Source organism: Cyanistes caeruleus, chromosome 26 (genome assembly GCF_971803275.1).
Source record: "Cyanistes caeruleus chromosome 26, bCyaCae1.hap1.1, whole genome shotgun sequence".
In the NCBI taxonomy this organism is placed as follows: domain Eukaryota; kingdom Metazoa; phylum Chordata; class Aves; order Passeriformes; family Paridae; genus Cyanistes; species Cyanistes caeruleus.
This window is the reverse complement of record NC_141726.1, coordinates 5,724,694-5,741,773: the sequence shown is the minus strand read 5'-3', so window position 1 is coordinate 5,741,773 and position 17,080 is coordinate 5,724,694. Positions and strand designations below refer to the sequence as shown.

The following is a 17,080-nucleotide window of genomic DNA, read 5'->3' as shown; positions in this document are numbered from 1 at the left end:
ACACGTGTTTCCAGCCCCCAGCACTGACAAAATCCTTCCAGCAACAGCCTCGACACATTTTAGTGGCTGCATTAAGGAGCCAGTGTTATCTGAGCAGATAACAGATCCAATTTCCTGTTTTAGCCAGAAAAAAAAACCCCTTAGTGTCACAGCAGAAGCCAGCATAGCTCTGCAAATCCTTGGGGCTTCTTGTTCTTGGTTTTTGTTCACTTGTTTGTTTTCTCAGGGTGACAACTCCATACCTTCAGCCAGGAGAGCTGAAATTTTACATGCGTTTTTCCCCCCAAAATCTTACTCTCTCACAGGGGAAAGGCACACAGCATTGCTGTGAGCACCCCTTGCTTTGAAGCTTGAAGAAAGCAAGTTGAGAAGCCAGACAAAATATCTTAGAAGCCAAAGCACCTGTTTGGATGGACACTTGGAGGTCAAACAGCCACCAGCAGCTGAATTTACTGCAAGGTGCCTCAGCACTTCAGCCTGTAACCCTGGTGCAGTTTTCAGTGCTCTGTCCCCAGGCCAGGTAAGTGAAATGAACACGTGCACCCACCTCGGTCCTGCGCGATGCTCGACTGGTTCATGGAGGGGTGCAGGATCGTGTCCGACTGGCCACTGGGCGGGCGGGGAGGCATCTGATTGCCTGGGCCACAGAAAGGACACAGATCATCAGCAGCTGCTCTCCACACACCCAGCAGGCAGCAGAGCCATCCCAGAACCCCAGAGAGCCCCAGGACAAGGGGATGTGAGCCGTGGTGAGGAGGAAGAACGGCAAGCGCCGCTGCAATGGCACCGCTGGCTCGCAGCACCCCACGCAGCCCCCGAGAGCTGCAGCCCTCTCACACCAACAAAGGAGCTCAGAGGAGCTCAGGAGTCACCCAGTGCTGGCTCTGGGCAGCTCCTCCCCGCTGGGCAGCACGGCTCAGAGCCCGGGAGCTGCGAGGTTACCTGGGACTGCAGCAGGGGAGAGGGGGCCGGAGCGGGACTGAGCAACGCTGGCTGGAGATCCAACTGGGGACGGGGAGGGTCCTCTGATGCCTGGCAGGTGAGGAGAGGTATGTGGCGAGAAAGGAGACTGAGCTGGGTTACTCTGCTCTCCTTGGCTGCTGGAAATCCCTGATGTGCTTACTCCAGGGCTCAGGGCTCCTTCGGTCCCCATGGGCAGGTCATCTATGGAACCAGACAGGTCCTGCAGGGCACACAAAGACATCAGAAACCACAGAGCCACGGGGCTGCTCTCACACACAGCTCCTGTCCCTGGGCACACAGCACTCAGTGATCCCTGCTTACTGCTGCTACCAATGCTGCAGCTGCAGACCTGTCCTATCCTGCTGCCAGTCTGAACCCAGCAGCTCCTGAGCTGGCTTGCTGCTGGCCCAAACAACTGGCTAATTTTCCTACTTGATCCTTTTGATTCATTTTAGAGGTGGGAAGTTAAAGAATGCATCAACAGCACACGTAAAACTGCAAACACAAGAGACAGTCCATGTGATCGTGGCTTGGAAGGGAAACGTGGCTCAGCCTCTGAAAGACAGAAAACTCCTGCCTCACCATAATTAATTCATAAACCTCCTATGAGCTGGGAAACTACTCACTTGAGATGGATAAAAACAAACTAAACAGAGATTTAAAAGAAAACCATAAAATACTCTTCAGGGTTCCCACTTCCCTTTCTTCAAAGACAGCAAAAATTAGCAGTTACTGCGTCAACCTGTAAAGTTTAGCTTTTCTCCAAGGCAAAGCTAGAGAACACCCTTCCTTCTGCATCTATTCACCTTGGAGAAGAAAAAGCACAAAAAGCCTGAGAGAGCTGAAACCTCCAATTGCCACAGCAGCAAAGCGACGGCATCACAAACCAGCTGGCAAGTGTGAAAATGGGGATAATTCCAAGGAGCTGATGTCCAACGTGCCCCGTTGTGCTGGCTGGCTGATAACAAGGTGCATCAGCTGCTCAGCCCTGGCCTGCCCTGAATGAGTCAGGAGCAGCCCCAGCCACAGGAAGTGGCAGAGTATTTGAACAGAAAGCTGGGAAGTTGTAACTATTCCAGGGATTAGATAAAATCTCTGCCAGAGGTTCAAAGGATCACGGCAGGTGAAGAAGGGGAGGCCAAAGCTTACCAGGACTTCACTTACCCTTCCTAAGTCTTCCAGAGCAATCAGCTCTGGATCAGAAGGGTTCTGAGTGAGCCCTGAGGGAATCCCAGGTCATTCTCCCTGCACAGAATTCAGCACAAGCAGAGCCAACCTCATTTAAACCCCACAGAGAAGGGCTGAGGCAGCTGATAAATCACCTGGACACCCTGGTTTCATTTACACTGACAGCACAATTCCTGGTTCAGCAGCACTTCAGGGAATGTTTTCCCAGTGCTGGCAGTGCAGATGGACCTGGAACTCCAGACACTTGGGGAGTCCCCAACAGCAGGGACGTGGAGAGGCTCAGACAGCACATCCAGGACGTGGAAATCATGGAGAAAGTGGAATTATTGAGGAATAAAAGCCAACTTGGGTGACACCCAAGCATCACCCCCGTGGGACAGAGGGCAGAGCTGGGCCTCAGCACCACCTTCAGCTGCTGCAGCACAGCAGTTTCCCCTGTTTTAATGGGATTTGAACAAAATGCTTCTAACAAATGCTGGCAAGTGTTCCATTGGAGCTGCAGAGCCTGGGCACTTGGTGGGATGATTTAGTGCAGAGCGTGTCCTGCCTCCCCTTCCATTACTGCTCCTGTTGGAGAGCTCATTTCCTGCACCACAGTCTCTGAGGTATATTTGCTTACTGCTCAAGTATCATCTTCCTGAGGGGGGAAAAAAAAATGCTTTGTTTTATTTCAATGAAAGCTAAAAAACTGCAGAAAAAGCCTAAAAATAGTTTCTGAGATCTCTTGCAATTTTCACTACTTTCCTATTGTAACATCAAAAAGCATTGCTCCTTTATGCAGCTATTTGGGTGTTTTTCCCTGGACAACTTTGACAAATCCCACATTCCTACTGAGGAAACCATCTGAAGTGGGAGTAAAGAGACATTATTTCCAACATTTTGCATTAAAAAGCATCAACCAACACAAACAATCAAGAGCAAAACACTCCTCTCGCTGAGATTCACTGCACCCAACTGCAGCCACTGATACGAGGCACAAAGAGATTCCCCCCCAGAGCCCACAAAGGGATCAGGATGTCCAGAAATCAGCTCAGACCAGCCTCCAACTGCATGGAAATACTGCCATGTCCCTTCAGTACGTGAAGGTTGGAACCACCAAGTGCATCCAACGCTTTTCCTCATCACTGAGATGAAGCTGGGAGGCCAAACCCATTTCCAGCTCTGAAATTCTGCACCACGGAAGCTCCTGGTGGAGGGGATTTTAGTGCCTGGGCTGCAGAGATGAGGGGCTTTTAGGTTCAAGGGGAAAAAAAACCACATTAAAAATGTGCACCTGAGAGAAATGCTGGCATGAAAGAACAGCTACAGAGCAAGCATGCAAGGTGAAATGTGAATTTCCTTTCTTCAGCTGGGCTAAGTGCTTCTCCAAGAGGCAAGGAGAAGGTTTTGGGTGGAGGGAGCTCAGGAGGTCACTGCTCCATGGCCTGGGCAATATTCTACATGAACTGGGCAGCCCAACAGGGTGAGGCTTGGGAATGCCACACACAAGACATAAAATGAAGGAACGTTAAAAATGGTTTGAAAATTAACTCTTAAGAAGTAGGAAACAATCTCCAGAGCTCATGTCTTCCACCTTGCCCATGTATCAATGCTCCATTTGTCAAATCATTAAAAACATCCTGTTTTAAGGAAGCAGCTGGGCCCTGGGTGGCTGCACCCCTGGGAGCCCCTCTCATACCCATGAGAGACCCCCAGAGGAACAGCAGAGCTTCGGCTGTGCATCAGCCCCCAGATCATTAACAGTTTAAATGACTTTAAAGTGAATTTCACATCCTTTCCCAGCTGTTGGGACATGAGTTGAAACAGGAGCGTCAAAACCAAGCAACTCCTGAAGCGACTTCCACCTCCAAAGAGATGTAAGTTTCATGAATTCCAACAATAAAGTCATTTCCCAGCAAAGAAGGGTTCTGCCAGCACAGCAGCATTTTCTGAGCGTGTTATTCAGCAGGGCTGAGCTGCTCAGAAGGGAAACTCCTGTGAGGGGAAGGAGAAAACATGGACTGGAATGTGTGAGCCCCAGCAGCTCCTCGGTGAGGAGGTGCTTTCCTCCCTTCAAATCCTCCAAGCACCAGGGGCACCAGGGGTTAATTAAACCTAAATGACACCTCCAGCTCCGATACCCCAAACCAGGCGAGAAGGAAATCCCTGCATCTCCCTACAGCCCGTTCTCAGGGCAGCCCCAGCAGAGAAGCCTTTAAAAACAATAAAACCTGATGGAAATAATGGAGAGCTGCTGCCGTCGGGGGGTTCTGGAGGGAGCCCAAGAGCAGAGGGCCTGGGAGGTTTTATTTGCCTCCCACGGAGCATCGGGGGAGCCCTGGGAAGCCACGGCAGCAGCAGGAGAAGGGCTCTCCCCCTTCCCTCTGCCAGCACAGCCAGGGAGCCCAGACAGGAGGTGAGGCTCGGCAGCAGCGGCTCTGCCAACTCAAGGAAACGTCAGGGTCTGGAGAATTTCCTCACGTGTTTCCAATGTGTTTTTTATGCATTTTATTGCTCATCTGCCATGCAGATCAAAAACGCTGGAGGGATTCCAACTATTTCACACAGAATCTCACACTCCAGGCTGGCTGCAGCCCCAAAGCCTGAGTTTCTTCACTTGAAATAGTGCCCAGTGTTATTTTGGGATGTGACCTGATAGCGGAAGCCCACGGGGACCCTGGAACAGAGCGGTTCCAGCTGCGAGTGGCTGCCCGAGCCGGGCCGGTGCCAGCGCGGGGCTGTCAGTGCTGCTGACAAACAGGGCTCCCACACCTCCTGCTCACACCACAACAAATCCACACAGTCTGCTCCCCCGGGAGCGGGCAGGGGACTGCATCCCTCGCAGGGAAAGGGCTGCAGGTCCTGGCATGAGCAGCACAAGGAGCCGGGGGGTTTGTGCTGGAAACAGCCGGGATTCTTTTATCTGGCGGCAGGAACCAGCACCCCTCCATCTGATAGAGCTCGTTTGTTAAACAAACACAGAGATGAAACAACGAGAAATGCTTCAGATCAAGGTAACAAAATCCCAGAGGAGCAGAGAGAGACTTGAGGCTCTGCTCCAGCCCATCCCACCGATCTGGAAGAGCAGGAAGACTGACCAGAAAGTAAATGGAATTTACCTTTACAGGGGACTGCAGCCTCCCCTGCCCATCCCCAGCCCCTCCACGTGGGAAGTGTGGGGGAGCATGGAATGATCTCGGCAGGATCAGATCACCAGACAGCACTCAAGGAAATTATGGTCTGAGACGAGCATGTGGTGGAGCTTATGAATTCTGTAAGGCCAGTTGTTTCCATAAGACGCTCACATGCAAGACCAGAGAACAATGGCTAAATTTATTCTCCAGTCCTTTCTGAAAGGGAAAAAGCCTCTTCCTTCCTTCTAATTGAAATCTTCACTTTCTATTACAAGCTCTTTCTCTGTGCAGTTGCTTTTCCACTTATTCAAGAACTACCAACATTTAAAAATCACAAGCTTGTCCTTTCCTTCCCCTTTATTTCCACACCCAAAATACCTCAATCCTCTCTATCACAACAATCACACAGCTGACTGGCAGGATCTCCCTGCTATTTTGGGGACATGGATAGACTTGTTCCTCCTTTGGCAGCACAGACAAATGCTGCCTCTCGTGCTCCACACACCAGTCTCTCCTGGAGCTCCATGCTGCACTCACAGCACACCCACAAAGGAGCCCGAGGGTTTCGCACAAGTGGCAGGAGGGTCTGGAGAGGCCCTGGGGCTGCTTTCTGCTGTGCCTCTTCCAGGTTGGTCACCCAGCAGAAACCAGAAGCTGGAGCTTGGGAACAAGCTCAGCTCCAGTGGAAACCCAGCTGATTCTTTTCATCCAGTCAGATTTATCATCCAGTATCTCCAAAACAGAACAGAGAACTTCCAAGCCCTGTCCTACCCCAAAAACGTACAACTTGTGCCAGGGATGGCCATCATTCCCCTTTACTTCTTTTCTACCACCAGTTATTGTGGAGAGAACACGAGTCCATCTGTCCAGCACCAAAAACACCTTCAGGATCGTTCCTGGCGTGGGGATGGGCTGGACAAGACACAAAGGGGACATCCCCCTTCAAAATGGGACAAGACCAGCAGCCAGAAGGAACAAAGGGATTTATGTGCAATGAAATCACAGGGAATGGCCCCTTGGATATGGGCCTGGAAGCTCAACCTCTGATCTGAGCAAGGATGACATGAAAGCAACATGAATGGAGCTCAGCAAGAGATAAAACATCAAGATCCTGGTACCAAACTGAGGGTGCTGCAAGGACCTGGGGGCCCTCAGGTGCCACTCACTCATCCCCACAGTCCTCATAGAGAGGAAGGAAGTGCTGGACTTCCACCACTTCAAGGGGAAAACACCTGCCCACTAAAACAAACACCAGAGAGGTAACGCAGCAAGGCTCCTCTGCAGAGTCCATATTCCCTTCCCTTCCAAGGGGCTCCAGCTCCTCTCAGGCAGCAGCGCTGAGAATTACAAACCTAAGATGGGGACTGGAACATGCCAGAGAGATTCGTGCAGTTTCCTTCCTCAAAAAAGAAGCTGAGGAGCTCATTCTCCCAGGCTGGCTTCAGACAAACTGGAAGAAGCTGCTGGCTCGAGCTGCACTGCAGGGAAGGGAGCCTTGGAGAGGAGGCTGGCAGGAGGAGGGGCTCGGTGCCACACCAGAAATTTTACTCTGATTGCAAAAATAAGCTGCTGTTCTAATCCAGCTCAGTAAATCGAGGTGAGGCACAGGATGGAGCAGGGAGGAGGACAGAGGGAAGCGCTGCTGGCTGTGCCACATTCCTGCACCGGAGCCTTGCGGAACAGCCGGCGCTGCTACCGCAGCAGCCATTGATTTTTCAGAGGTCGATACTCCACTCCCACAGATCTCCTCGGCAGGAGCTTTAATCACATCTCCTGCTCCTACCCTGTGCCACCCCTCCTTCTCTTCCCCCTCCAAATAAAATAAAATAAAATAAAATATATTAAAAAAAAAAAAGGGGGGGAGGGTGAGGGGGCTTCCCTCCCCCTCCGAGCACGGAGCAGGAGAACAAATCTCATCTCCGTCTTTGGAGAGCGGAGATTCAGAGCTGTAGTTGCAGCACAAAGTAGAGAAGGAGTAAAACATGATTCATCCACAGAACAAGATGTCGCTGGAGGGAGAACCCGCCATGTGGAAGGGCAGCATTCCCACCCGGAAAGTGCTGGGCTCTTCCACAGGACCCTGCGAGGTGCAACAGCCAAACCCCACACAGGAGTTCCCATTTAACCCTTTGGACACTGCTCAGATGATAAAAAGCGCTCCCAGCTTCACACAAACATTGGTATAACATCAAACATCCAAGGCAGCAGGAAAATGCGGAATTTTTCCAGACAGGGCGGCGTCACTTCAGCCGTGCCAGGAGCTGTCCCGTCCATCCAGCCCAAAAGGGTGACACCTGCAGCTCCTACAACAGCACTGAGCCCAAAACCAGCTGCAGGAAACAGGCAGGAGGGTCCTGGGCACAGGAAAAGCAACATGGCAGCAGCAGCAGAGGATGCTCTCACTGGATTTCTGGGAGTTGTGTGGATGCAGGGATCTCCAAGGCATCCAGGGGAAAGGCTGCTCTTGGAAAGGCAGGTGCAGCAGGGAAATGAGTGCAGGCCTTAGCTGACAGACCTGTTTATTCAAAGAGCTTTTGTTTTCCTTCCACAGCTTTTTATGTCTCCTCATCCAAGTCTGAAGACAAAACACAGAATCATGGAGGAGGCAGGAAGTTCCCCTTCCAGTGCCAGACTCCAGGACATTCCCATTCCCCAGCTTCTCTGGAAGGCGCTCCCAGGCTCGTGTTCCACACGCTGAGACTCCAAAGCATTTAGTCATCCCAGCATGTGACTGTGCCACCATGCCAACCACCCCAGCCAGGATGGGCACAGGGAAGCAGCAAAGACTAGAGCCTGAAATTATTACAAAATTTACAAGGCCCCTGTTCCGGCAGCACTTTGGATTTTAAGGTAAATCAGCGTTTAGTATTCTCATCAGCCTCTGAACCAATTAACAGTGACAGGATCCATTTCTAAAAAAGCAGGAGGAAGGTTTTAGGACAGAAGATTTCTAAGGTCAGGTGTGGCAGTGTTTAAAGCACAGCCTCAGTGACCCTGCAAGTGCTCCATGCACCACAGGAAGGTCACCCCAACACGGCCTCCCTCCAGCACAGCGGGGTCTGGCTGGGCTCAGCTTGGATGGAAGGGGAAGAGGATGAGGATCAAACATCCAACACCACTCACAGAGGCTTCCACACCGTTTAAAGGGTCTCCAGTCACGCCCAGTCAGCAGCAGAGAGGAAGGGAAAGCCTGATTTCCTCGGTTTCCCTGCTGGGAGAGCAGAAGCTCAGCCCCTGGGCATGGTGCTGGATCCTGTGGCAGCGCAGGGACACGAGTGGCACAGGTCAGAGCTCACAGGGACACCAGTGGCACAGCTCACAGGGACACGAGTGGCACAGCTCACAGGGACACCAGTGGCACAGGGACACCAGTGGCACAGCTCACAGGGACACCAGTGGCACAGCTCACAGGGACACCAGTGGCACAGGGACACCAGTGGCACAGCTCACAGGGACACCAGTGGCACAGCTCACAGGGACACCAGTGGCACAGGTCAAGTGGCAGAGCTCAGAGCACTGCCCAGGACCCCCAAGCAGAGCTGTTGACCCCGCAGCAGCCCCCGGCCCCAGCCCTGCCCCACTGTGCTGGCTTTGGGGAATGTGAGCCCCAGGAGGGCTGGGGAAGGGCTGGATTTGGGAATGTGAGCCCCAGGAGGGCTGGGGAAGGGCTGGATTTGGGAATGTGAGCCCCAGGAGGGATGGGGAAGGGCTGGGTTTGGGAATGTGAGCCCCAGGAGGGATGGATTTGGGAATGTGAGCCCCAGAAGGGCTGGGGAAGGGCTGGATTTGGGAATGTGAGCCCCAGAAGGGCTGGGGAAGGGCTGGATTTGGGAATGTGAGCGAGGAGCAGGCAGGAAGCTGAGCTGAGCTGCTCCACACCAGAATAGAAACAGGAAACAAGCGTGGCATCGAGCGCAGCTCCTGCAGCGGCTCCCGGGGGATGCTCGGGAAGGAGAGGGACGAGCTCCAGGGGTGGGATGGGGTGGGATTAGCTCCCAGGACAGGGTGGGAGGAGAGAGAATTGCCACAAGGACACAGCAAAGCAGCCCTGGGGCAGGGCCGAGTGTGGAAGGTGTCACCGGAGCGGATGAAGGTCAGGGTGGCTCTGGAGATGCTCTCCACAGTTAAAATACAAAAACCTGGGGGGAAAGAAAGCACAACCTTCTCAAGGAACCACGCAGAAACGGTGGGCACAGTCACACAGTGAGAAAACCTCGGGCAGAGGAGCACTGAACAAGGAAAAATCAGTTTTTAATTTCTGCTGCCACCACAGTTTGGGATAAAACCCTTCGGATGGCACGAGCAGGAATGCAGGATCTGCAGGGATCTGCAGGATCTGCAGGGATCTGCAGGGATCTGCAGGGATCTGCAGTGCCAGGCTCCAGGTGCTCCTGGGGGAAGCCTGGGGGTGCTGGTGGCTTTATCTGCATATCCACTGCTGCTTTGAAATGCACACACTACTAATCCCTCTCCTAAGGCAAGCAATAAGACAAGCTCAAAAGGCCAAACACAAACCAAACAGAAGCAGGAAGTCCCATATGGAAAGAGAAAAAAGGAGAAGGGAAAAAAAAAAAAAAAAAGAAGTTGAAGTGACCAGCAAATTCAACTATAAATGGGTCTTTCTCCCTGCCCCCTGAAAAAGTTGTGAAAATTATTAATTTTAAACTGAAATTTTGAGGAAACAGGCTGCCTCCCTCCCTCCATGGCAGCTCTGACAGTTTTTTTGCTGCATTTCAGCCTGTTGCATCAATTATTTCCAGGTCAGGGGATGCAGCTGACAGAGCTCAACTTTATTCCACTTCAAGCACTCCCAGAGCAGCTGAAATGACCAGTTGGAAAGAATGGAAAACCCAAGTGGTGCTTCCTGACAACGTCCAGTGTCCAAACTCAGTAACTGTTTGACTGAGATAATCAAACCAAAACCACCCCACAACTGCTGGGGACATTCGCTGACAAGATTTTTCTGCCAAAGCTCTGCAGCCTCATTCCTCTCCCCAGCCAACAAAACCTAATTTTTAAACCCACAATGCAAAGACCCAAGGCCAGAACCCACATCCAGAAACTAACCATGGATTATTTTCAGATGGTTAAAATCCTTTCTGCCATTGACAGGACACTTTTCAAATCAAAATTCATAGATGAACCAGAGTGAAACATCGCTAAATAAACAAAATAGTTTCCCAATAGTGTAAAATACTGAGGTTAAAACTATTCCCACTCTACAACAAGATGAAAATAAACTGCCCAGGGTGGGGGGTGGTTTCTCCCTCAGGCTCACCAGTACACTGAGACCAAACTAAGGATATTCTGGGGTGGGAATTCCAGAATTTTTGTCCCAACTGCCCAGTTTGCTGCCACAAAAATTCAAACGTAACCTCGCTGTGTCAGGACCTCCAAAACCCTGCCAGAATCTGCCCTCCTGGTTTATTAATGGCTTTTGGGGCCAACCTGGAAGCTCAAGCACCAGAGATGCCTACTCCTGTGGCTGGGAAGGAATGATCAGCCTGGTGGGAACCCCTCCATCCATCCCAAAGACATCAGGAGCTCCTTCAAGGCAGCCCATGAGGCAGAGACTGGGGCAAGGTAAAACCCATCCCAAGTTCCATAATGAGAGACAAAATGCTTCCCAACAAACATAAAACTCCAAAGATCTCTGCAGTAGGGCTGGTCTGCAATCCAAACCCAAAGGGATGTCCCAGCACCCAACCTGCTTCCCCCAGAGCTGCTTCCAGCAGCTGCCACAGGCAATTTCCAGATTGCCTGGAAATGTTTGACTCCTTCAGCCTCAAAATCCAGGACTCAAAGGCACTGAATAAACTGGATACAACTCTCCAGGAAGAATTTCTTTGCTAAGGAGAAGAAACTAGGGAATCTCCTGGGAGAAACAGATCTATCCCAAGGATTACTATTCCTCTATTACACCCAGACACAAAGGGCTGTACTTCACTTCTCCTGTGCAATTGCAATCTAAGTTTAGTTTGGCTGCAATCCTGATGGAGACTCCCTAGGGAAGCAGTGAATTTTACAGAGAAATTCCTCAGCTTGCCTGCTACAGGAAGGGAGAGCAGCCAGGACACTCACAGGGAGGCAGGGCTCTTCAAAAGGCACCAGGGAGAAAGTTTAGTTAATGACACAACAATCCTGACTGGGAAGGGATCCTGAAGGCCCCACCCAGAACGATCCACGGGACATTCCTCAGGCAGATCCCAAAAACAACTTGGCAATGTCCCTGCCAGGAGATCAGCACCTCCTAAAGGGGTGATGGACAGCCAAAGGAATATTCCCCCTTTACTGTTTACAATTCCAACGTGAACACTGAGGCACAATTTCAATGTGTAAAGGCCAAGGACTTGTAAAGGCACAGAAATTTTTAACACTTCCCAAGAACCTAAAAAGCAGGAACCTCCTTTTCCTGCTGGGGCTGAGCTGTTTTTAATTAAGGATGAAGCATGGCATGATTTGCCCCAGTTCCAGGATACCCAGTGAGCTTTTCCACAGCACCCACCAGGCCTGGGAGAGGGCTCAGGACCCCGTAACAAAATTAAAAGCCCACACACAAACTCTGCTCCTCTAAGTCATCCATAATGGCAAAACAGGGATCTGGGAATCCTCCTGAGCAGGATAAAACTTTCTCAACTAGACAGACTGAGCAATATCAGGAAGATAAAAAGAAATTGATAGTGCCCTTGCACGGAGCTCTTGTGCTCCTGAGCATCCCCAGGCCAAACTCGGCGCAGGAGATTGATCACTGCAAACTGGAACGAGGATTTGGCTGCCAGCATCCCAGAGATGCTGCCTTTCAACACCCCACAGCATCCCTGCCTGAAGCCTTCCCCAGCTGGTGCTGCTCTTGTCCTACAGGATCCCAAAGATTACGAAAGGTGGATAAGTGAGGCTCCTTTTTTTAATTTTTTGCCTACTAAGGAAGAGAAAGGCCAAAAATACACCAGGGTTGGGTAAGCTAAGGACTGCTTGATTTCTTAAATGCAAATTATTTGGTGGTAAAGCCAGGAAAACCAGATATTCCCTTGTTTCTAGGTTCCTCCACTCTTGCAGCTGAGATTGGATTTCTTTTCTTAGACTACTCCTGAGAAGGGACAACTTGAAAAGGGCCAAATATATTTAACCACAAGGTATAAAACAAACTCCCACTTGGTGCTGAGAAGGAGCCACTTCTGCAAAGCCTCGTTACTAATTCCTATAATCCGAGTCAGAGGGATCAGTAGGATTCAGGGAGGCTCCATCAGCAGTGCCTCTGAAAGGACTTCCCACCGTTCTGAGCTACAGCAATTTCTTCAATTACTTCAGTGGCTTCACTTCTCCCGCGCTCCTCGCCAGAAGATGGGTCACATGGAAGAACTTGTGGAGAGGCAGAGTGGAAAGAAACATGCTATTTAAAAAGATTTATTTTTTTTTTCCCACCCCCCCCAGGCCTCAGAACAAATTAAATCTTTGTAATCAGGGTCCAAAAGGCAAAAAAAAAATAAAAAATAAAAAAAGAAGAGGGAAGAAAAAGCAACAACCCACAGCTACTCCCATTAGGTGGTCAGAACTAGAATCACTTTGTGTTTTGGGTGACAATTTGTACCCACGATCTGAAGGCATTATTTCAAGGGGCTCATAACAAAGCTGTTCTCATTGCTGGGAGCAAAAATAACTCAGCTCTACACACAGCTCGCTCCTCTGGCCAATCCAGGGTTTCCTGGATCCAGCTCCCTGCACTGACTTAGCCACTGGCTAAAGGGAAAAATAAAAGCTCCCTCACTTCCTATTGGTTAGAACAAAAGTTACCAGCAAAATTGAAACTCAGCAGCTCCAAACTCTTCTTCCAGGCCAGAGGCACAGACCAACTTTTGCAAGCTAACCTAAACTTTCAACCCTTCTCTTGTTTTCTTGATGTTTTAAGACAAAATTAAACGACTCTGGCCCAAAACCCGCTGGAACCCTGGGCACTGCACATTCAGATTTAGGATGCCAAAGGAAATATAATTCTCCATCTGCCAAGGAAGGAGCTACGATGGGACTGATCTTCCTCACTCCAGATACCAATCAATTTGTCTTTTTCACCAACTGCTCAGCCAGACTGGATCAGAGAAGCTTAAATCAGCAGCATTAGGGTCCAGTGAGACAGACAGTGGTGCTCCAGTGGCAACCACCAGAGGTTCCAGTGCCACAGTGGGCCAAGGAACAGGAAAATAAGGTAAAAATGAGGATTTTCCCTGGAGGTCAGGGCCTCCTCTGACAGACACTGCACACAGAGAGCTCACAGAATTAACTGCTTTGGGTAGAACCTGCAGACCAGAGCACTCAGGGTTAAACTCCCCTCTCAAATCCATTACTTTTGTAAATTACATTCAATCTCCAGTGGGAAGCCAGAAGCTAATGACTTAGTAAAAAGCACAGGCAGCCTCCATCGTTCCCATTTCCACGTGGAATACTACCAGTGCTCATTTCTCCTGCTGTGCTCCTGATTGCCCTCGGCCCAGGCCCCACTCACCGGCAGGCTGGAAGGTCTGGACTGAAGATTCAAGTTCATGTCTTCTTGCCCTTTACTGGAAGCCATTGAGGGAGCAGAGGATGCCTGGGACCCAAACGAGTCTTGAGATAACTCCTGAAACATCAAGAAACACACCAAAAAAACGTCACAAGTGGGAATACAATAAAGGCCCTGCTGGAATCACTCTGGGATGTTCTCACATCGGGGCAGATTTACTGTAAATTTACATTTACAAATGTCCCCTTGGTGACATTTGCCCAAGACAGGAGGTGAGAGCCAGCACACACAAACACTACCAGGTGCTGCTCAGAGCTGGGAGCACAGGCCATGACAGAACAGCCGTTCTCCAGCTTTCCCTCATCCCAGATCCTGGGGATCACAGCTTGTCCTGCATCTGCCCCTCTGCTTCTTCACCTTCTCACCCTCGCTCCAGGTACCTCACCACGAACCAGGCGAGTCAATTAAACCCTTCAGCTTCCCCCAGGCCGCCCTGGCTGCGCTGAGGGCTTTGCTGAAAGGTCCCAGGCAGCCAAGTTTGACTTTTGCCGGTTTCTCTGTGAGCCGCAGGAGAAGGCACCAGCTCTGGCCACTTTGTGCCGCTGGGCACAACCCAAGCCGTGTTTTGGGAAATGGGAAGGTTTTCCCGGATATTCCCAAGAGCACCCCAGAGAGGGAAGCGGAGCAGGAGGCGCCTACCTGAGGCGGGGGGAAGCGCTGCTGGGAGTAGGCCGAGGGCTGCTGCGGCGGCTGCGCTGGCGCGTACGACGAGGAGGCCTGGGCCAGCCCCGAGGGGGCCGCGGGCTGCTGCGCCTGCTGCTGCTGGTACGGCGACTGGGACTGCTGCTGAGGGTAGGGGGGCTGGCTCTGGGGGTGCTGCGGGGCCGACTGCTGCGGGTACGGGCTGGGGGGCTGCTGCGCCGGCTGCTGCGAGTACGCCGGCTGCGCCGAGGGCAGCGCCGGGGCCGGGGGCTGAGCCGCCTGCTGCTGCTGCTGCTGCTGTTGCTGCTGCTGCTGCTGCTGCTGCTGGTACGAGGGCTGGGAGTGCGAGGGCTGTGCTGGAGGCTGCTGAGGGTAGGGAGGCTGCTGCTGCTGCGGGTGAGGGCTCTGCTGGTTGTAGTAGGGTGTCTGGCTCTGCTGCCCGTACGCGCTGGGGCCCTGCTGCCCGTACGGAGGCATCTGCGGAGGGAGAGATGGAGTTGCGCCCGTCACAAAGTTGTGCTTCTCACACACACAGACTCTGCTCCCAGAGTGGAAATTCAGAAAGCTGTGCAGAGCAGGAATGCGCTGGAGATGCCACTACCTCGATACCTCCCGGACAACAGCAGAAGTTGCTCGTGTGTGACATTATTCTTGGCGGTAACCAAGCTTTAAGAGGCATCATCGATAAGTTTTTAGGGATCCCTATCTGACCACCCTTCAGCAAAAGTAACATTAAAAGGAAAGACTGCTTGCTCTAACAAAAAAAAAAACTAAAAATTGCCTTTTGAATCCTGCAAACGGTCCAGCAGGCGCCACTTGGATCATGTAATGAGCCAAAACTGACCTGGAGTAATTTCTTGTGCAAAGAACAGCTGTGTCTCTAACACAGCGCAGCAGAAAGAGGATCTCCCTCCCCTGCTATTTATTTTTCCCCTGCTGGATTCACTGCTCTCTTGGAGACAAGGATTCCACAGGCTATCCATCCCACCTGGATGCAGGTGTGGTACCAAACAGAGCCTGCAGAAATGCCATTTTCCCTAAATACCCGATCCAGCCCGGCTGGGGGGAGCGAGGGCCGCGTCTCTGCCCGTCCAGCTGTGCCAGGCTGTGGGAGCTGTACCTGTTGTGCATAGGAGATGCTGCCCATGGTGCTCTGTGTCCTGCTCTGCATTGCCATGGGGTATCTCTGCGTGGCCTGGGGCCCGTAGGGCTGCCCGGGGTAGCCGTGGCCCTGCTGCGGCCCTGTCTGCGGCCCCTGCTGCTGCGTGTAGGGGTTGTTCCCTCCGTAGGGCTGAGGCCTCATCTTCCCCATCTGGTCCATCGGGCTCGACGGCTGCAAGGCAAGGCAGGACAGGTGAGGCACGGGAACTGCTCCTGGAACACCTTGCCCAAAGGCCCGGCAGAAAACTCCCACCAGGAGAGGCTCGCCTGCCTCTGCCCGGCTGCTAAACCACAAAGGTACATTTGGAATTTCAGCAGGGTTCCTGCTGCCCTTCCAAACACACCATTCCACCAACACCAAACCCATTTCATGCTGACACCTCTCCCGGGGCAAGACAGGGGAGAATGGGGGAAGGACTGAGAAAAATCAATGATCAGTGTAATGTTCCCCATTGCAGGTAGTAGTTTAATGTCCAGATATTCCACAACAAGGTAAATTTAGGCTGAAAATTTAAATATTCACAGGAAACACTGCTTCTTTCACGTATAACAAGGTCTCCCAAAACACTACAGGCTGTTAATTTACACTTGTGCATTTCAATTAATGCACATTGATGTAGTAACACTGGGCAGTGCTGCTGACATCCACAGCCTTCAAGACTGCAGTTTCATTTTTGAATTTTTTTTTTTTTACATGTGCTTTGTGTCTGCTGCCTTTTGGAGAATAAAGAGTTTCTAAATCAAATCTATTCAGATATACGTTAAAAAAACTGTCAGCCTCAAAAGTCAGGTCCCTGAGCTTTAGAGACAATGAGATGAGTGAAGAAATGCAACTTTCTTTGGACTTCTTCATCTGTACTACCCCTGCCTGGAGCCAAGATTTAGGAACAGTCAATCGAATTTCCTGAAAATGCTGTAAACCTCGACACTATAAACCTCAAAACAGGTTGTTTTTTTTTCACCTTGGCAGTTATTCCCCCACTAAAGCAAAGGGAGTTTTGGTGTGGTGACCTCTAAATGAATCCCAGCACAGTCCTTAACCTCCATTCCTTGGACTGAATGGGAATCCTTCCCTGAGCTCCTGGTGACCTAACTAATCCCAATTAGATGTTTTCCACAGATCACCATGACAATGGACTCTCTATTACACCAGCCCTTCCTGCCACCAGCCCTGGGGTGGTGTTTGCACAGATCCACCCTGGCTGAGCTCAGGTGCTTGAGGAGTGGCCCTGCAGGTCTGCACAAGCACACATCACCCACAGCCCAGGCTGCAAACCCCACAGAACCCCGCTCAGCAGAGCGGCATTTCACTGCTCTTTGCAGAATCCACCCTTAGCGGGGGGAAGAAAGTTCTTGCAGTGTTCTGCTCTCGAGAGAAGCCTTGCCCAGCACAGCCTGGAGCCCAGCACACACTGAGTGCTGCCAGGGACAGCCCTGAGCCAGCACAGGGACACCACGG

The 17,080-nt window shown here is 51.4% G+C and overlaps 1 protein-coding gene across 2 annotated transcripts in view; it reads right to left on the bottom strand.

Moving 5' to 3' along the window:
• Window positions 1-17,080, bottom strand: part of ARID1A (AT-rich interaction domain 1A) — a 53,167-nt gene that overhangs the window by 16,642 nt on the left and 19,445 nt on the right. For both annotated transcript variants that reach the window (XM_086863357.1, XM_086863356.1), the window contains exons 2-6: window positions 15,581-15,793; window positions 14,458-14,937; window positions 13,762-13,875; window positions 943-1,183; window positions 548-637 (exon numbers count right to left, since the gene is read on the bottom strand). In XM_086863357.1, the coding sequence (XP_086719483.1) occupies window positions 548-637; window positions 943-1,183; window positions 13,762-13,875; window positions 14,458-14,937; window positions 15,581-15,793 (1,138 nt within the window). The remainder of the gene's footprint in view (window positions 1-547; window positions 638-942; window positions 1,184-13,761; window positions 13,876-14,457; window positions 14,938-15,580; window positions 15,794-17,080) is intronic.